At 40.8% G+C, this 16,713-nt stretch overlaps 1 protein-coding gene across 4 annotated transcripts in view; it reads left to right on the top strand.

The window, feature by feature from the left end:
• The first annotated feature begins 3,304 nt into the window (after positions 1 to 3,304).
• The window catches only part of FNBP1L (formin binding protein 1 like), a 108,954-nt gene continuing 95,545 nt past the window's right edge, over positions 3,305 to 16,713 (top strand). For 2 of the 4 annotated variants that reach the window (XM_072754591.1, XM_072754590.1), the window contains exon 1: positions 3,346 to 3,596. In XM_072754591.1, the coding sequence (XP_072610692.1) occupies positions 3,573 to 3,596 (24 nt within the window). In that variant the 5' untranslated portion in view covers positions 3,346 to 3,572. Of the gene's footprint in view, positions 3,597 to 16,713 lie in introns of all 4 variants that reach the window. The other 2 variants (XM_072754593.1, XM_072754592.1) reach the window with 2 other exon arrangements.

Below are 16,713 nucleotides of genomic sequence, written 5' to 3'. Positions count from 1 at the left end.
AATGTAACACTTCAGTGGCTTATCATAGAGCAGACTTCAAAAATATGCCTGAAGAGAAAATGGATCCAATAAAAATTATTTTCCATAATTAATAAAGATAGTGTAATAATTTTATAATTGCTAATGAGTCTACGTAATTTGAGCTGTTTCAAGGTTACTCACTAGAGTCGCTGCATTGTAAAAATATGTGGAGAAAGCTAAAATATTATTTTCTAAATTCCTTCTCAGTTTTGATTCCTTATAAAATATGTAAAAGAAACGGAAACTTTGTGGTAATGGATTACCAAAATAGGTCAAATAGCAAAAAGGTATAAGATAATGGTTTAACAGAATTTGGTATCCCTTAATGATGCAAAATATGATTTGGGGGTAGCACCTGAAATAAAATAATAGTAGATTGCTGTTATGCTAAAGAGATTGGGGGGGGGGGGCTTCTAGGTGGCTCAGTGGTTGAGTACCTGCCTTTGGCTCAGGTTGTGTCCCGGGGTCCTGGGACTGAGTTCCATATCAGGCTCCCCATGGGGAGCCTGCTTCTCTCTCTGCCTGTGTCTCTGCCTCTCATGAATAAATAAATAAAATCTTAATAAAAGAGAGATTGTGCTTTCAAGATTCAAAATTATGTTTTATCTTTTTTAGAGATAAAAATGATGTTTCAACAGCTCACAAAGTGCCTCATCATGGGTCCATAAAGAATAAATCTTATATATACGAATAATTTAAAACCCAGTGGATTCTGTCAAAAATCAAAATTCTTGGGGGTGCGTAGGTGGTTCAGTGGTTAAGTATCCAACTCTTGATTTTGGCTCAGGTCACAATCTCAGGGTCCTGAGATTCAGATGTTGGGCTCTGTGCTGAGCACGGAGCCTGCTTAAGATTCTCTCCCTTTCTTTCCCTCTGCACCTTCTCTCTCAAAAAAAGTCAACATTCTTATAAACTGCCATGCATTTTATACATATATGTATATTATATGTGTAATATATATACATATAAATATATACATATAAATATATATACACATATATATATAAATATGTATGTGCACACACATACATATTTGTGTGTGACTATATATGTGTGTGTGTAAAACACCTCTGGATGTTTGTTAGCTAAAATGTGCCTATAATATTTTAGAGATTGGTTATAGACAGGAATACTTTGGAAGCTGATTAATCTTTATAACAAAATATAACACAAAACATTTATTCTTTTGTGATAGTCATTTTTTCTTAAAGACTTTGTTGAAGTAAATAGTGAATTTTTAAAAATATTTTATTTATTCATGAGAGACACACAGAGAGAGGCAGAGACACAGGCAGAGGGAGAAGCAGGCTCCATGCAGGGAGCCCGAAGTGGGACTCGATCCTGAATCTCCAGGATTACGCCCTGGGCTGAAGGTGGCGCTAAACCACTGAGCCACCCGGGCCGCCCAATAGTGAATTTTAATACAAAAATTTTGCAAGTTACAAATAATTATTCAAGAGATTATCAATTTAAGTTGGTTATAAGAATTATACTTACATTTTATAGCAATGTTGGAAACGTAAATTTTCTCTGAATTTGTTGGCCAAAAATCTAACTTTTTGAAGAGAAATGAATTGTTATAAGTGTGGAGTTCTGTTCAGAAACTTTGAGAGAAGAAAAATGTTCATCTAGGAGATAAGATTTCATGTTCACTTGGAGAGTTGTGTTAACAGTATGGTGAAGGGTAATCTTCAGTGTGAATGGTAGGTTATTTTACTTTTTAAAGGGAAAATGCAATTTTGGCTTAAATTATGCTCCATAGGTGTTAACTTTTATGACAATACTTAGATACAGTAAGGCTTAGTATTGGAATGGTTCTGAATAATGAGACATCCGTTTAATAAATATATTTTCCATTACAAATCTTACTTGTACTTGCTAACTGCTTTCAGGATGTCTAGAGAGTAAGAGGAAGGGAGAAGAGAAATGGGTAGCTGGGGTAGGTGATACAAGTAATATTGAAGGAATTCTATTTGAAATAGAGGCAGTATAGAAAAATAATGGAAAGAGAAAGTGTTCAGTCAGTGCGTCACAGACTTTTCACTGCATGGCATACTTAAGCATTAAAAAATTGGCCATTGGAAAAGAGTATCTGGGTACTTAAAGCCGGACTTAGAAAGGAAGCAAAGAATTCAGCAAGAATGGTGGCCTGTCAGGAAGGCAAGGGTTACTTGCCTTAACCCCCAGAGGGATCACAGCCAGGCAGGGAGGAGGAGGATTGGAGCCGAAGAGATTGGGGCACCTGAGCAGGCCATATAAAGGGAGGAGTTTCAAATGCTGACACTCCGGTTTGGAGAACTTCTTAAGACAGCTGTCATAACACTGAGGAGTACCTTGCTCGTGACTGGACTGAAGTGTGTGTGTGTGTGTGTGTGTGTGTGTGTGTGTGTGTGTTTAGAAGACGAGCCATTAATGCTAAAGCAGATGTTAGGAGTTGCTAAGTGTATCTGGAATCTAATAGTACCCGCCAAGCTGGCTGATCGCAGTTAATGATTGCTCGGAAGGGCTGGGAAGCAACTCCACAAAGAAAGGAAATGGTGGACCTGCCTCCAAGATTCCCGCATTCCGGGCGAGCGGGTCCTTAGTTGCCGTCGGCTCCTCGCGCTCCCGGGCAGGAATGCGGTTCCCGCCCAACCCCACAGAGGAGATGCCCCTTCCTCGGCGGGGGCGAGCTCGGTCCTGGTTTCCTGCAGGTGACAGCTCGGCTCACACCGGTCCGTTTCCTTCATCTCTTGTTACGGCAACACCTCAAAAGGAATGCTGAAGGATCTGCCTCTTTTAATGGTTTCCTGACAACTTATAAAATCAAAATCCTATTAAAAATAGGATCGGGGCGCGTCGCATCCACATTTGACATTCTGGGGACTCCCAGGATCACCTTACCAATCAAGACTTTTAATAAAACACACAAGCACACACACAAATCTCCGACGACGTAAACCCGAGGATTTGCACGAGGCAGCTCCGTCAGGATCTCTCCCAGGTGCAGGACGCCAGAGGCAGGAAGGGAGGAGGACTGGAGTTACCTCATCTGAGGGGTCTCAGGGAAGAGAAGGGTGGGGGGCGCCCTTCCCTTCTCTCCCCTTCCACCTCGGAGGCAGAGATGAGAGTGGCGGCGGCGCGGCGGCGGGGCCGTCCGAGCACCGCGGGCCTGGCGGGAAGCGACCCGGCGCGCGAACCCGCGGAGTGGGAGACCCTCCCCCGGGGGCAAGCTGCCCGCGGCGGCCGGGGAGCGCGGGTCCGCCGCGATCCCAGGGTGCACCGCGCCCCGCCCCCTCCCCTCGCCGCGTCCCGCCTCCCCTCGGCCCGGGCCCCCTCCCTGCCGGCTCCGGGAGGCGGGGACGCGGCGTCGGCGGCGGCTTCTCCAGTCGCGTCTTTCTCACTCACTGAGGAGCCCGGCGGTGGCGGCACCTTCGGAGGCAGAGCGGCAGAGCGGCGGAGCTGCGAGCCCGTCGGCCAGCCGGTTGGAGGTCGGCCGGGACTAGGGGCGGGTTCGACAGACGGACGGACAGCGGAGCAGCCGGACGGCCCGAGTCGCCTCAAGTTCCGCCATGAGCTGGGGCACGGAGCTGTGGGTGAGTCCGGGTGCGGGGCGCCCCGCCGACCGTCGGCGGCCCGAGCGCCTTGGGCCCCACCCCCGCCCCTGGCGCCGGCGGAGGGCGGGGGCTCCACGCTTCTTTGTGTGCAGCCCCCCGCCCCTGTCGGCCGGGATGGAGGGGCTGCGGGCGCGCGCCCCGCCTCTGCGCCGCGGAGGGCTGAGGGCAGCGCCCCGCGCCCCGGACGGCCAGAGGAGCGGCCCGCGGCCCCTGCGTCCGCCGCCATCCCCCCTGTTGGCGGTCTCTCCTCCGCCTTCACTTTCCGGACGCCTGGCTCGGTGCCGGGCCGCGCTCCTCTTCCTTTGTATCTGCCCGCCCGGAGGCGGGGGAGGGGGTCCATTGTCCCGAAGGGGCGCCGTTCGCCGGCAGGGAGGGGGCTGGCCGCGGCCGGCGGCCGGGGCGGGGGGTCCCCGGGGCGAGGGCGTCGCCGGGCCCGGACGGCGCGGGGAGCCTCGAGGCGCCGCCCACCGCCGTCGCCCCAGGTAGGGGGAGCCGGGCGGCTTTGTTCGGAGCCCGGCCTCCGGCCAGCCAGGCCCAGCCCACAAACCCGCTTCCCTCTCCCAGTGCGTGTGCTCGGAACCCGCGCGCAGCTGTGGGGACTCCGGGTGGGCCAGCCCCCGCTGCCGCCTTGGGCTGGGGCGCCGGGGACGCGGTTGGCTTTTGGAATCTGCCTTAAATTGATGGATCGATGGGAAGCCAGTTTTGCTAAAAAAATAAAAAATAAATAAAAAAAAGAGCGTGGGGCTTCCCAATTGCTTTACTTCCCCTTCCGCTGTTCTTTATCCTCACCGTTCTCCCCACTTTGCTTTCTTTCCTTCTTGCCTTGCTTGGGCGCTGAAGGCTTCAGACAATGCCCAGCGTCTGGCCAAGTGGCCAAGGTGCGGTTGGACTGTAAGGGGTCGGGGAATTCGCTCGCGACGCAGCCTCGCAAGGGTGGAGGTGTGGAGGGCAGTGATTTCTCAGGTGCAGCCGAGGGACCCGGGGCGTGGGGGCGCTGTCCCGAGAGCTGCCTGGCTTCAGCCACTCCCCTTTTTATCCCACCTGTGCACATTTTCCGTGCCTTTTGTTAACCAGGGTCTTGTGAAACCGCTGCAGCGAAAGGGGGAGAAAGAACTTTTTTTCCCTCGACGGAAGCAGTTGGGGTGCGACTGAAGGTAGATTGGTTAATTGAAGGGCAAAATGGTTTCTTCGGTTATTTTTCACCTTTTACTCACAGATTGGGAATCTTAGAACTGAAAGAGACTTTTAGAGTTCAACTGGTTGAACACTTAGCTAGCTCAGGAATCTCCCGCAACATTCAGGACAAGTGTTTGCTTAGTCTGTAAACACACCACCCAAGAGAAAATATCTCAGACATCCGTTTATTAGATAGCATTAATTGTTCTTATATTAGAGAGGATTATCTAGTAAGTGAATTATGTAAAATTTGACCTTACACTTGAGATTCTCAAGCATTATTGGTCTTTCGATTTTGTACATTTTATAATTGGTTATACTGCATCATCAGTTAAAGTAGATGGGTATAGTTTTATTTTCCATTTTTTATAATTAGAAAATACAGATTTTTAAAAAGATTTTATTTATTCATGAGAGACAGAGAGAGAGAGAGAGGCAGAGACACAGGCAGGAGAAGCAGGCTCCATGCAGGGAGCCTGATGTAGGACTCGATCCTGGGACTCCAGGATCAGGCCCTGGGCTGAAGGCAGGTGCTAAACCGCCGAGCCACCCAGGGATCCCTAATTAGACAATATTTTTATTTTTACGTGCTTAAATGATCCACGTTTCAGAGGAAGCAAAAATGTACTTACAATATTTTTTTAAAATACACGTAGGAAGAGTAGAGTTATTTAGATTGAACTTTTAGATTTAAAAAGCACTTCCTGTCATACTACAGAAAAACAATTTTGAGAAGAAACAAAATATTTTAGTGAAAATTAAAATGTGATTTTTGAAAGTTTTTTGTTATAATTTAAAAATTCAATAGTTTCTCAGCAACTTGGAAAGGTAAGTTGTAGAAGAGATGGGGATTTCTTTCTTTCTTTCTTTTCTTTCCTTTCTTTCTTTCAAGATTTTATTCGTTTATTCATGAGAGAGGCAGAGACATAGGCAGAGGGAGAAGCAGGCTTTCCGCAGGGAGCCTGTTGTGGGACTAGATCCCAGGACTCGGGATCACGCCCTGACCTGAAAGCAGAGGTTCAACTGCTGAGCCACCCAGGCGTCCCGAGATGGGGATTTCTGTTACCTAAAAAATTGTTTTGTATCCTTTTGAAAAATATGAAAAAAGATTTTAATGTAAGTTAACTATTAAAATTTAATGCACCATGTTTTAAACTTTTTAGTTGTTTTAGGATTTGAGGGAAACATTATTAGAAACTGATAGAGAATCAGCTAGTATCATCTGGATGCTTAAACCTCAGATAAGTAGAAATTGGTGTAGAGGGCTATTGTTAGGACCAGGAGAGATCTTAGAAATATTTCACTGGACTTCCTGTTTTTACTGTTCTGTTTTGAATAAGGATATTGTGCTTCCTGGGGATTGTAACAAACACCTACACTGTGCTCTTGCCATTGATGAATTTGAGGTTGGGAGAATTCTCTTGATATTCTGAATTTAGAAACCAGTTCTGTTATTTCAAGTTTAGGATCACATTACTATCCAGAAGGTTTAAGTACTGGAAACATGTTACAAAAAAAATGATGAAAGCAGTTATGCACTCAAACTAAGTTTCTTAATTATATTTATAGGAGTTTCATTGCTATTTTTTTTTTCAAAGATTTTATTTATTTGTTCATGAGAGACAGGCAGAGACATAGGCAGAGGGAGAAGCAGGCTTCCTGCGGGAAGGCGGATGCAGGACTGGATACTGAGAACCTTCCTGGGATCCCTCCTGGGATCAGCCCTGAGCCGAAGGCAGATGCTCAACTACTGAGCCACCCAGGCCTACCTTCATTGCTATTTTGATGCTTCTTAAGTCTTATGTTAAATTTGAGAATAAAGTAATAAAATAAAGAACCACTTTAATACTGACTCTAGGGGACAGAACTAATAGTGATAGATTAAGTGGGTTATGTTGTACTGTGTGGTTGTGAGGGGGTATGAATTAACTGGCAGTAGATTTGAGCTATGCTTCAAGGTATTCCAGGTGCTCCAAATGCGCATTTAAGTAAGCGTTGTATATATGCTAGATACTCAGTTCTGAGTTCTGGGTAATACCAAACAAAGAGGTGACAGCCTCTTCATTATTTCCTCAGGCTGTAACATAATTATAAGATAGTATCTTAAGTGTTGTTTATTGTGTTGATTTTTTAAATTATCACGGGAAGAATGACTGGATCAAAAAGAGGCCCAAGTATGAATCATTGATTTCACAAAGCAATGATTTTATAATTATTACTCGTTTTACAAGTAAGAAAATTAGAGATTGGAGAATTTCTGTGTTTAGTCAATACGTTTTATTTATTAGGAGATACTTTTTTGTGTTTTGAGGAGCTAAATTTCGCCAGGAAAAAAAACCCGTGTATGGATTGTGTGTGTATAGTTACGAAAAAATATGGCTGAGCACACTACATTCATATCATGATTTATTAAAAAATTTGCTCCCCAAGGGAAATGAGGTGATTCTTCTGGAAGTTAGAAGGTAGCTTCCAATATCTGACTTAATTTATAGGTTCTTATAAACCTTTTTTATGCCTTAGTTTCCTGGTCTATGTGATTTTTTTTTTTTTAATTTTTATTTTTGGCCCTTGGTTTTAAGTAAAAGCCATTGTTATTTTCATTAAGTTATTAAGTGCATTTGACAAAGGTCATGCTCTTTTTGGAAGAAATTGAAAAATTTGAATTGGATGATAGATTCAGTGGATACCTTCAGTCTTTTTTTAAAAAAATACTTTATTCATGAGAAACACACACACACACAGACAGAGACAGAGAGAGAGAGAGAGAGGCAGAGACACAGGCAGAGGGAGAAGCAGGCTCCATGCAGGGAGCCGGACATGGGACTCGATCCTGGGTCTCCAGGATCAGGCCCTGGGCCAAAGGCTGCGCTAAACTGCTGAGCCACTGGGCTGCCCAGATACCCCCAGTCTTAATCCTTAATGCTTCTTTATCTTTGTCCTCATAGCATTTATATAGCACTTCTGTTTTAATACCTATGCTGTAAGTGTACTAGACTTTTGAGTCTTGGAGTATAGAACTGAATTAATCACTGTTTTCACTGACTAAAACAATGCTTGTAGGTGATCATGCATATTTTGACCAATTGAATTAATAGTTCATTATCCAGAGTATTGATCACTGATTAAAAAGTGCATCTTGGAGGAAGTCATTATGGTTCTGAGGGCCTTTGCAGATGGATAGATTAAGTGCTTTAGATAGCAGTTCAAGAATATCTAAATACGGGGGATCCCTGGGTGGCGCAGCGGTTTAGCACCTGCCTTTGGCCCAGGGTGCGATCCTGGAGACCCGGGATCAAATCCCACGTCGGGCTCCCGATGCATGGAGCCTGCTTCTCCCTCTGCCTGTGTCTCTGCCTCTCTCTCTCTCTCACTGTGTGCCTGTCATAAATAAATAAAATTAAAAAAAAAAAAAAAAAAAAAGAATGTCTAAATAGGGAATCCCTGGGTGGCGCAGTGGTTTGGTGCCTGCCTTTGGCCCAGGGCGCGATCCTGGAGACCCGGGATCGAGTCCCACATTGGGCTCCCGGTGCATGGAGCCTGCTTCTCCCTCTGCCTGTGTGTCTCTGCCTCTCTCTCTCTTTCTCTCTCTCTCTCTCTCTGTGACTATCATAAATAAATAAATAAATTAGTTTAAAAAAATTAAAAAAAAAAGAATGTCTAAATAAATTGAAACCAAAATTATGAAGTTAAGGTTTAGTGTTTGGGTTAAAAACTTTTATGGTTGGGGAAGAACTAGTTAAAAGCTAGTTCTTATGACTTCACCTGACTCCTAGCTCTGTGATGTGACTGCAAAAATAGCTGATGAAATCTTAGACCACATTAATAGATTTGTCTAGAAGAAAGCAGTGTGATCCCATTGTAGTCTTTAGTGATTAGACTGTAATATTGACTGAATGTTACTTCAGATTTTTTAGAAAATCTGTGCATCTCTGTAGAGGAGGTTGACAAAAACTCCTTGTTTATTAATATTAATGGCATTGCTTTTTTCAAGGCTATGAAATTGCTGTAGGAATTTAGTTTAAACAATAAGTTATTGCGGTCTGTTACGGGGGACACTGTGAATGTATGGTGAAATTTATGAGGTCTATAATATTGGTCCTGCTGTGAGGAAACTTGCTGTGAGAAAGTAATTTTGAGGTGATACTCTTTCCTAACTCCAAAATACTCCCCTATGTTAGTATCACTGTCCAGAATGTCTTCTGTTGACCAGTAACTCTGAACCCTCCTTTTCTTCAGAGTACACATTCTGGATAATATCTTTTTTATGGGACTACCGTCTTATGTTGCAGTATTTCTTGTACATTCAAACCTTCGGAAAATAGTCATGGTATATTTATATCTTATATGCCATTTTGTTGATAGAATTTGTTGTGTTTAATATTGTATTACAGGTATTGTTCTTGGTTAAGGAGGCTGAGAGTTAATTGAGACACCTGTTTATGCCACCATTCTATCCTGATTGTAACAAGGTGGAAGCTGGAGAATGGCCTCTAACCTCTGCATTTGCTACTTCCTTTAAACCACTCAGTTCAATTCACCTTCCCTGCCTTTATTTTGGAACACTGATTGTCTTTTTCCTTCCCCCAATCTATAAATGTAAGTTTGGCTGGACACTTAAGAAACCTATTTTACCCAGACACCTGAGTGGCTCAGTTTAGTGTCTGCCTTCTGCTCAGGTCACGATCTTGGGGGCCTGGGATCCGGCTCAGCTTTGGGCTCCCTGCTTAGTGGACATCCAGCTTCTCCCTCTCCCTCTGCTCCTCCCTCTGCTGTGCTCTCTTTCTTTCAAATAAATTAATACAATCCTTTTTAAAAAAACCTTTTTTTTTAAACCTATTTTTTCCTACATATGAGCCCGTTTGCAGGCAGAAAATAAGATGAGAATAGTAATGATTTATAATTATGGCACCTACAAGTGCTTTTTTACTTATTAATCTTCAGTCTTTAAACATTTTTAGCTCAATAGCAAAAAAGAAAAATTCTATTTTGGAGAACATAGTCATACCTACAGTGTATTAAAAACTAGTGGTAAAAGATTATATAAAGCTTTTGTTTTATAGGAAGCAGTATATATACACTATATTAGTCCGGGCTGTGTATATCTGACATACCAAAAAGATATTTGGCATGGGCTTTGAAATAAGGAAGGTTTTGCATATAGGTGGCTAAGTTCCTAGAGGGCAGAGATCATGTCTTATTCATTGCTTAATCATCATCTGATTCATTGCTGTATTTTCCCCTGTCAGCACACTGCCTGGCATAGGGCCTGATGCTACTAAGATCTTTAGTAAATGTTTGCTGGATTGACCTGAATGTAGTGGTTAGGTTTGGTTTGAATTTGAGTAGAGGATGCCTAAAAGTAGGGATGCAGGGTAGATTGGGACCATGCTAAGAGGCTGATTTGACTGAATGGTTGATTTACATTCATGAACAGAGAGAGAGAGAGAGAGAGAGATGTGTTTATTTATTAGCATATAATTAACTCTATTTTTAGACCATTTACAAGTCTAGAGGAAGTTGTAGTTTGTGATGGTAGAAGGAACTATTTCTTCTTTTTGAATCCTTTGGTGGCAGGAGGAAGGATCCCTCCAGGTTTTAAAAGATGAAAGTTTATGACTTAATCACCTCTGTGAGAATATTTGAAGGGTGTTAATTCTTTTAACAATGTATTGGTCCTGATATCAGCTGCATTTTAAAAGTATATGTTTTTTCTGCACTTTGTTTATACTGTTTTTCTTTCTTCCCCCATCTGTGGGTTAACATTTTTACTTCTATATCAGTTTAATTCCAGTGCTTTTTCTGAGGCTGAGAGGTGTTCATTGGGAAATGCAATAAGTTTTGATCCTCCCAGCTTTGCTCTAATTAGTAGCTTCATGAGCTGATTTATGCACTGAGTTTCTCATGTAACAAAAATATTTTAGAGTATTTTGAGGTATCATCTTTAATTGATGGTAGAATGATAGATACTTTAAAATTTCAAATTGTGCTTAAAAATCTGTTGATACAGTTAATATTGTCACCTGTGCTTTTAAGCGTTTTCCTTTTTTTTCTTAAAATAAGTTGTATTCTGTGATTGCTTTTATGGGATTTTCATTGACAAATTGTGAAAACTACCTCTTTCAGACCATTGGGAGATGCTGTAAAGGCGTTTTTCGATGATGTCTGACTGCTCTTTGTAATGTGGGATTCAGCATTTAGAATTTATATAGAGCCCAAGAGAAAGAAATCTAGAATAGAAAGAATAAAAGTTTTTGTAAAATGTCCCTATTGAATTCAAATTAGTTATTAATATTTGGGGCTTAGAAGCAATTTTTCCTTAAGTTCTTGGTGGAAAACTAATCATCGGACTTTCACAATACCTCATGAAATATGTGAAATATTAGCATTATATATTTGTTGTAATTTGAAAAAATATAAATGTTTATAATTGTTTATATAGAGTCAGACTTTCCTATTTTTGCTACATCATTATTTTGTTCTTTCCAGAGTAAAAATCATGTTTTGTGTCTGCTGTATGCCGCTGTATACCACAAAATGAATAGACATATAATAGGCACTGAAATACTTGTTGAATGAGGAAATCAATGAGTTGCTCTAACTCTATCATCAGATTATGTTTTAAATACTAAGGGTATTTAGGGTTTTTTTCCACAGCATGTATATTTCTTATATCTTTGCTTAACTTTAGGGATCCTTTGTTTTTAAGTAGACCCCACACCGAGTATGGGACTTGAACTCATGACCCCTAGATCAAGAGCTCTACTGACTAAGCCAGCCAGGTGCCCCATTTTATGGATTCTTTTTATAATCTGGAGATACAGCTGTTTGTGCCTTTTCATGTGAAATTTTTCTCTTTTATGTCTGAAATTCTCATTTCCTTGATTGTTTGAATACAAATGCTTATTTTTTAGTGATAGCATTTTTATGACCCTTTGGTTTGTAAAAATGAGAACAGTGAACATTCTGTTGGTCATGTAAGAATAATATAAATTGTCTGAAACTTAATTGGAAAAACATAAAAGATTGGTTTTTAGTGAGTATGAGTGTTAAATTGATTCTGAGAGATTTTAAACAAACATTAGTGGTGGTTAGTTGAGTTTTTTTTTCTGTTAGAAATTATAAAAATCAAAATTATTGATAAAGCTATGGTAAATAGCTTTTGAATAAACACAAACTATAAAACACAAACTATAACTTCAATTTTCTAGACTTAGACTATGGACTAAATTAACTTTTTTTTTTTTTAAAGATCTTATTTATTCATTAGAACAGGAGAAGAAGGGCAGAGGCAGAGAGAGGAGCATACTCCCCACTGAGCAGGGAACTAACGCAAACCCTGTGACTATGACCCAAGCTGAATGCAGATGCCCACCCAGGCACCTCCTAAATTAGCATCTTTTACTGTTTGCCAAGGCTCAATGTAATTAACATTTGTTAACTTTTTGAATCTGAAATGACCTTTCACCTCCATTTTTTTTAAAGTTTCATTAAGATATAAATTCATACATTAAAGTGTACAAATCTTACCTGTTCGACATTAAGATTTTAAAAAAATTGAACAACACTCCTGTAATTCCCGCTAGGATCAAGATACAGAAGTTTCCTTCATGCCATTCCCAGTGAATATCCACCTAAAAGTAACTACTATTCTGACTTGTATTGCTTTTGATTACTTTTGTAGGTTTTTAAAACCTCACATGAATAATATCATGCAATATGTATTCTTTTTTGTCTTCTTTAATTTAACATACTGTGTATGAGATTCATTCTTAGTGGAAGTTTAGGGCTTGAAATTCCCTGTACGGTTGTTGGATTTTGATTTCTGTCCCCATATCTTGTGCTATGTTCTCAAAACAAAGATTTTTAGGATTGGCAAACACCTTTAGGGCAAAAGTAGCTTTTATTCCTTTTTTTCCCCTTATTTTTTGCTTGTAACTGTAATTCCTTGTTATCTTGGCTCACTTGTCTTTGATGCCTTACATTTTTGAAATATATTTTATCCGTATTTTAAAGCTTTTATCCAGTAGAATAGTGATAGGTGATCCAAGAAACCTAGCCTGCTACTTACTATTGGAAACTGAAAATTGTTAACATTGAGTTTTTAATTATTTTGCTGTTGTATTTTTAACTTCTAAGAGCTGTTTTTTTCTTAGTGAACTTTCTTTTTTTTTTTTAAGAAATTTCCATGCCAAGTGTGGAGCCCAGTGTGGGGCTTGAGCTTATAGATCCTGAGATCAAGAGCTGAGCTGAAATCAGGAGTTGGATGCTTAACTCACAGAGCCACCAAGGAGCTCCTGTTGTCTAAATGTACTTTTAACATAGCATCCTCTGCTTAGCTTTTCTTAGTTCTTTGTGTATACCAAAAATAGGTTTTTTGTTTTATTGTGTTAATTTTCTTAGTCTTACAGAATATTTGTAGCTTCCAAGTTGCTTTTTTCCCCTTTTTACTAGTTTTGGTTCTGGTTTTTCATGTTAGAGATTAAATATTTTGTGATCCTAGGATCCTGGAAAGATTTCTGTCAAGATTAGGGCATACTGAGTTCTGATATGCCCTACCGGTAAGATTAGGGTTTGAGCTGTTTGAAGTTTTTGATTCCTTTAAGGGTTCTTGCTTAATACTTACCCCTGGGATTGTTCAGATCTCTACCTCTTTTCCAATCCAATTGTGAAAGCTCAGGAGGTATACTGTAGTCTTTTGAAGTCATACTTATCATTGCTGTTTACAATGCTGGGGACCACAGCTTGATTATTTTTTTTCAACAGGTGCTTAAATAGTTTATTTGTCTTATATAACAAGATATTTGGGGGTAGGCAGTTCCTGGCTTGGGTTCATGAACTTAGCACTTTTAGGATCAGCATCTATGGAACTGTTTTGGACTTTCCTTTATTTGCAAGTTACAGCTCCAAGTATCATGTCTGTATTTAAGGCTAAAAAAAAAGGGGGGGGCGGGGAGTAAGAAAGAGGAACAACATCAAATGTGTCTGCCTCTTTGTCGGGAAGGCAAAAGCTTTCCAGTGTTGCTGCAGTAAACTTCCTCTTAGGTCTCACTGTCCATAGCTGGGCACATTGCCACCTGAAAAAAGTAGAGTTCTATAAGAAAGGAAGAAGGGAAATAATTATAAGGTACCTCAAAATACAGAATTTGTGGTGTCTGTCCCCGAGGAATTAATGATTGCTTTGTAGAGGCAAAACACACACATACATGTACACATATGTATATTTATTTATGGATATTTGAGGGGGTCAAGAGCAAGGGGGTCAAGAATAGGCAGTAATAGAAGTGATGAAGCAGATATCTTAGAGTTGAGGTCTTTTGGAGTCTAACATGGCCCACCATTATTTTAAGAGGCTTGGTGGTAAAGGGCTTATGTGTCTTACCTGCAGTTTATAGCCCGTCTTTTGTTTGCCAGACCATGCCATGGTGACATCACCTGCCAGAATAGATGGGTGTTTTGTATACATGGTCAGAATTGATGGTTAGAGCTTGTTGAAGTTTACCTAACCTCAGGCTGAGTAAAGGGCATTGCAGGGACTGAAGAAAGGGTACTGAAATAGAAGTCCAGAAGTTTATTTTGTGAGGAGAAAGTTTTCCTGGATGTTGGAAACAATAAAAAATCTCCTGTAATGATCCAAGTCTCTTAGTCATGTAGATATAATACCAAGCTATTAAAATTACTCCAGGAAGTAAGAAGCCATCAGCCTGGAGTTACTGGCACTTGCTTTTCTTTTCTTTATTTAAATTGATGCATTAGCATGGTACATTTCTTAGAAATAATGAATCAATATTTATTGTTAACTAAAATCCATAGTGTAGTTTTTAGCTTAGTCTTACCTAATGTCTCTTTTCTTAAAGATTTTATTTATTCATTTTACAGAGAGCACAAGCAGGGGGAGCATCTATCTATAGGTTGCGTCTATCTATAGATGCAGGGCTCTATCCCACAACCCCGGGATCATGATCCAAGCTGAAGGCAGACACCCAACCGACTGAGCTACCCAGACACCACCCCTAATGTCTTTTTTCTGTTCCACATTACATTTAGTTGTCATGTTACCTTAGGCACTTCTTGGCTGCCACTTTTTCAGACTTTTCATGTTGATCATCTTGAGAATTGAGAGGAGTATTGGTCAGGTATATGGCAAGATGCCCTTCTGTTGGAATTTGTTTGATGTTTTGTGATCAGATTGGGTTTTTGGGGAGGATGATCATGTGCCATTTTCATCACATTGTTTCAAAGATACATATTATCAACAGGATTTATTACTGTTGATACTGATTTTACTCACTTGGCTGAAGTAACATTTATCAGATTTCTCTACAGTACAGTTATCCCCCCCCCCCTTTGCTATATTCTTTGGAAGGAAGTCACTGTTATAGCCCACACTGAAAGAGAGAGGAGTTATGCTTCCTTTTTTTAGGGTTGGAGTATCTATATAATTTCTTTGGAATTCTTTTGCATGGAAAATTTGTCTTTTTCCCCATTAATCACTCATTCATTTATAGCAGTATGGACTCAAGGATATAATCCAGTACTGCTTCACTTATTTTGTTGATCAGACTGTTCCACCTTTGGCCATTGGAAGCACTTTCAGTTGGCTTCTGTACCCTGTAACACACCTCCATCAGTAAGGATTAAAAAAAAAGATTTATCGATCTATCAGAGAGAATGTGCAGGGGGAGGGGCAAAGGGAGAGAGGGGAAGCAGACTCCCCACTGAGCAGGAAGCCTACAGGGGCTTGATCCTAGGACCCTGAGATCATGACCTGAGCTGAAACTAAGAGTCAGATGTTCAACTAAGCCACCCAGGCACTCCAGTAAGGATTTTTTAAAGGACTTCTTTACTTCTTTGGACTGTAAGATGGTCCAGGCTTATGCATATTTTCTGTTCCAATTCTAGAATCAGCCATTTTTCCAAAGAGCCCGGATTCCTTTTATTGGAGAATGGTATTAGAGACCAAGATAAAGGTGATAGATGTGCTTGCTGCTGCAATTTTATTTTTTTTAGTCTTTCTCAGCTATAAAGCAAACTCTGCTATAAAACAAAGAAATACATGTGTATATACTAAGCTATGTATAGTAGTATATCTATAAATATTTTATTTTAAGATTTTATTTATTTATTCATGAGAGACGGAGGGAGAGAGAGAGAGGCAGAGACACAGGCAGAGGGAGAGGCAGGCTTCATGCAGGGAGCCTGACGTGGGACTTGATCCCGGGACCCCAGGGTCATGCCCTGGGCTGAAGGCGGCACTAAACCGCCAGGCCACTGGGGCTGCCCTATAAATATTTCTATATGTAACCATCTGTGTCTATATTAAGTTAAATATTATTTCTCCAACTCTATACCATTTGTATATGTATCCTTCTAGCCTCTTCTTGCTTATCTGTAAATTCCCACTTAGGACAACTCCTTTTGGCTGCCATTCATTTGCTTAATTGTTCTTTTTCAATATAGATGTGGTATAGCATTATCAGAATTATTAACCTGCAGCCCTCTGGAGAACAACTTTATCAACTAGAGTACAGTACTTATATGCAGTTCCTTTTCTCTCTAGTTCTACAGACTGGTTACATTTTCACAGTTACTTAGGTTAGCACTATTTATTCCCCCCACCCACTTCAGTGAACTTGTTTCATACATTTATAATACAGTTAGATTTTTTTTTTTTTTTAAATCTCAGTTTGTATTCTTTCTTGGGATTCTCTGACTTTCTTAATGATTTTTTTTTTTTTAATTGCATAGATAGGGGCCTGGGTTGTTCAGTTGGTTAAATGTCCATCTCTTGATTTAGGCTCAGATCATGATGTTAGGGTTGTGAAATCGAACCCCATGTAGATGCAGAGCTTGCTTAAGATTTTCTCTCTCCCTTTCTCCCTGCCCTTGCTATGCTCTTTATTTAAAAAAAAAAAAATTGTAT

The sequence above is a fragment of the Vulpes vulpes genome, chromosome 3, assembly GCF_048418805.1.
Source record: "Vulpes vulpes isolate BD-2025 chromosome 3, VulVul3, whole genome shotgun sequence".
NCBI classification, from domain to species: Eukaryota; Metazoa; Chordata; class Mammalia; order Carnivora; family Canidae; genus Vulpes; species Vulpes vulpes.
This window is presented reverse-complemented; position numbering and strand designations above follow the sequence as displayed.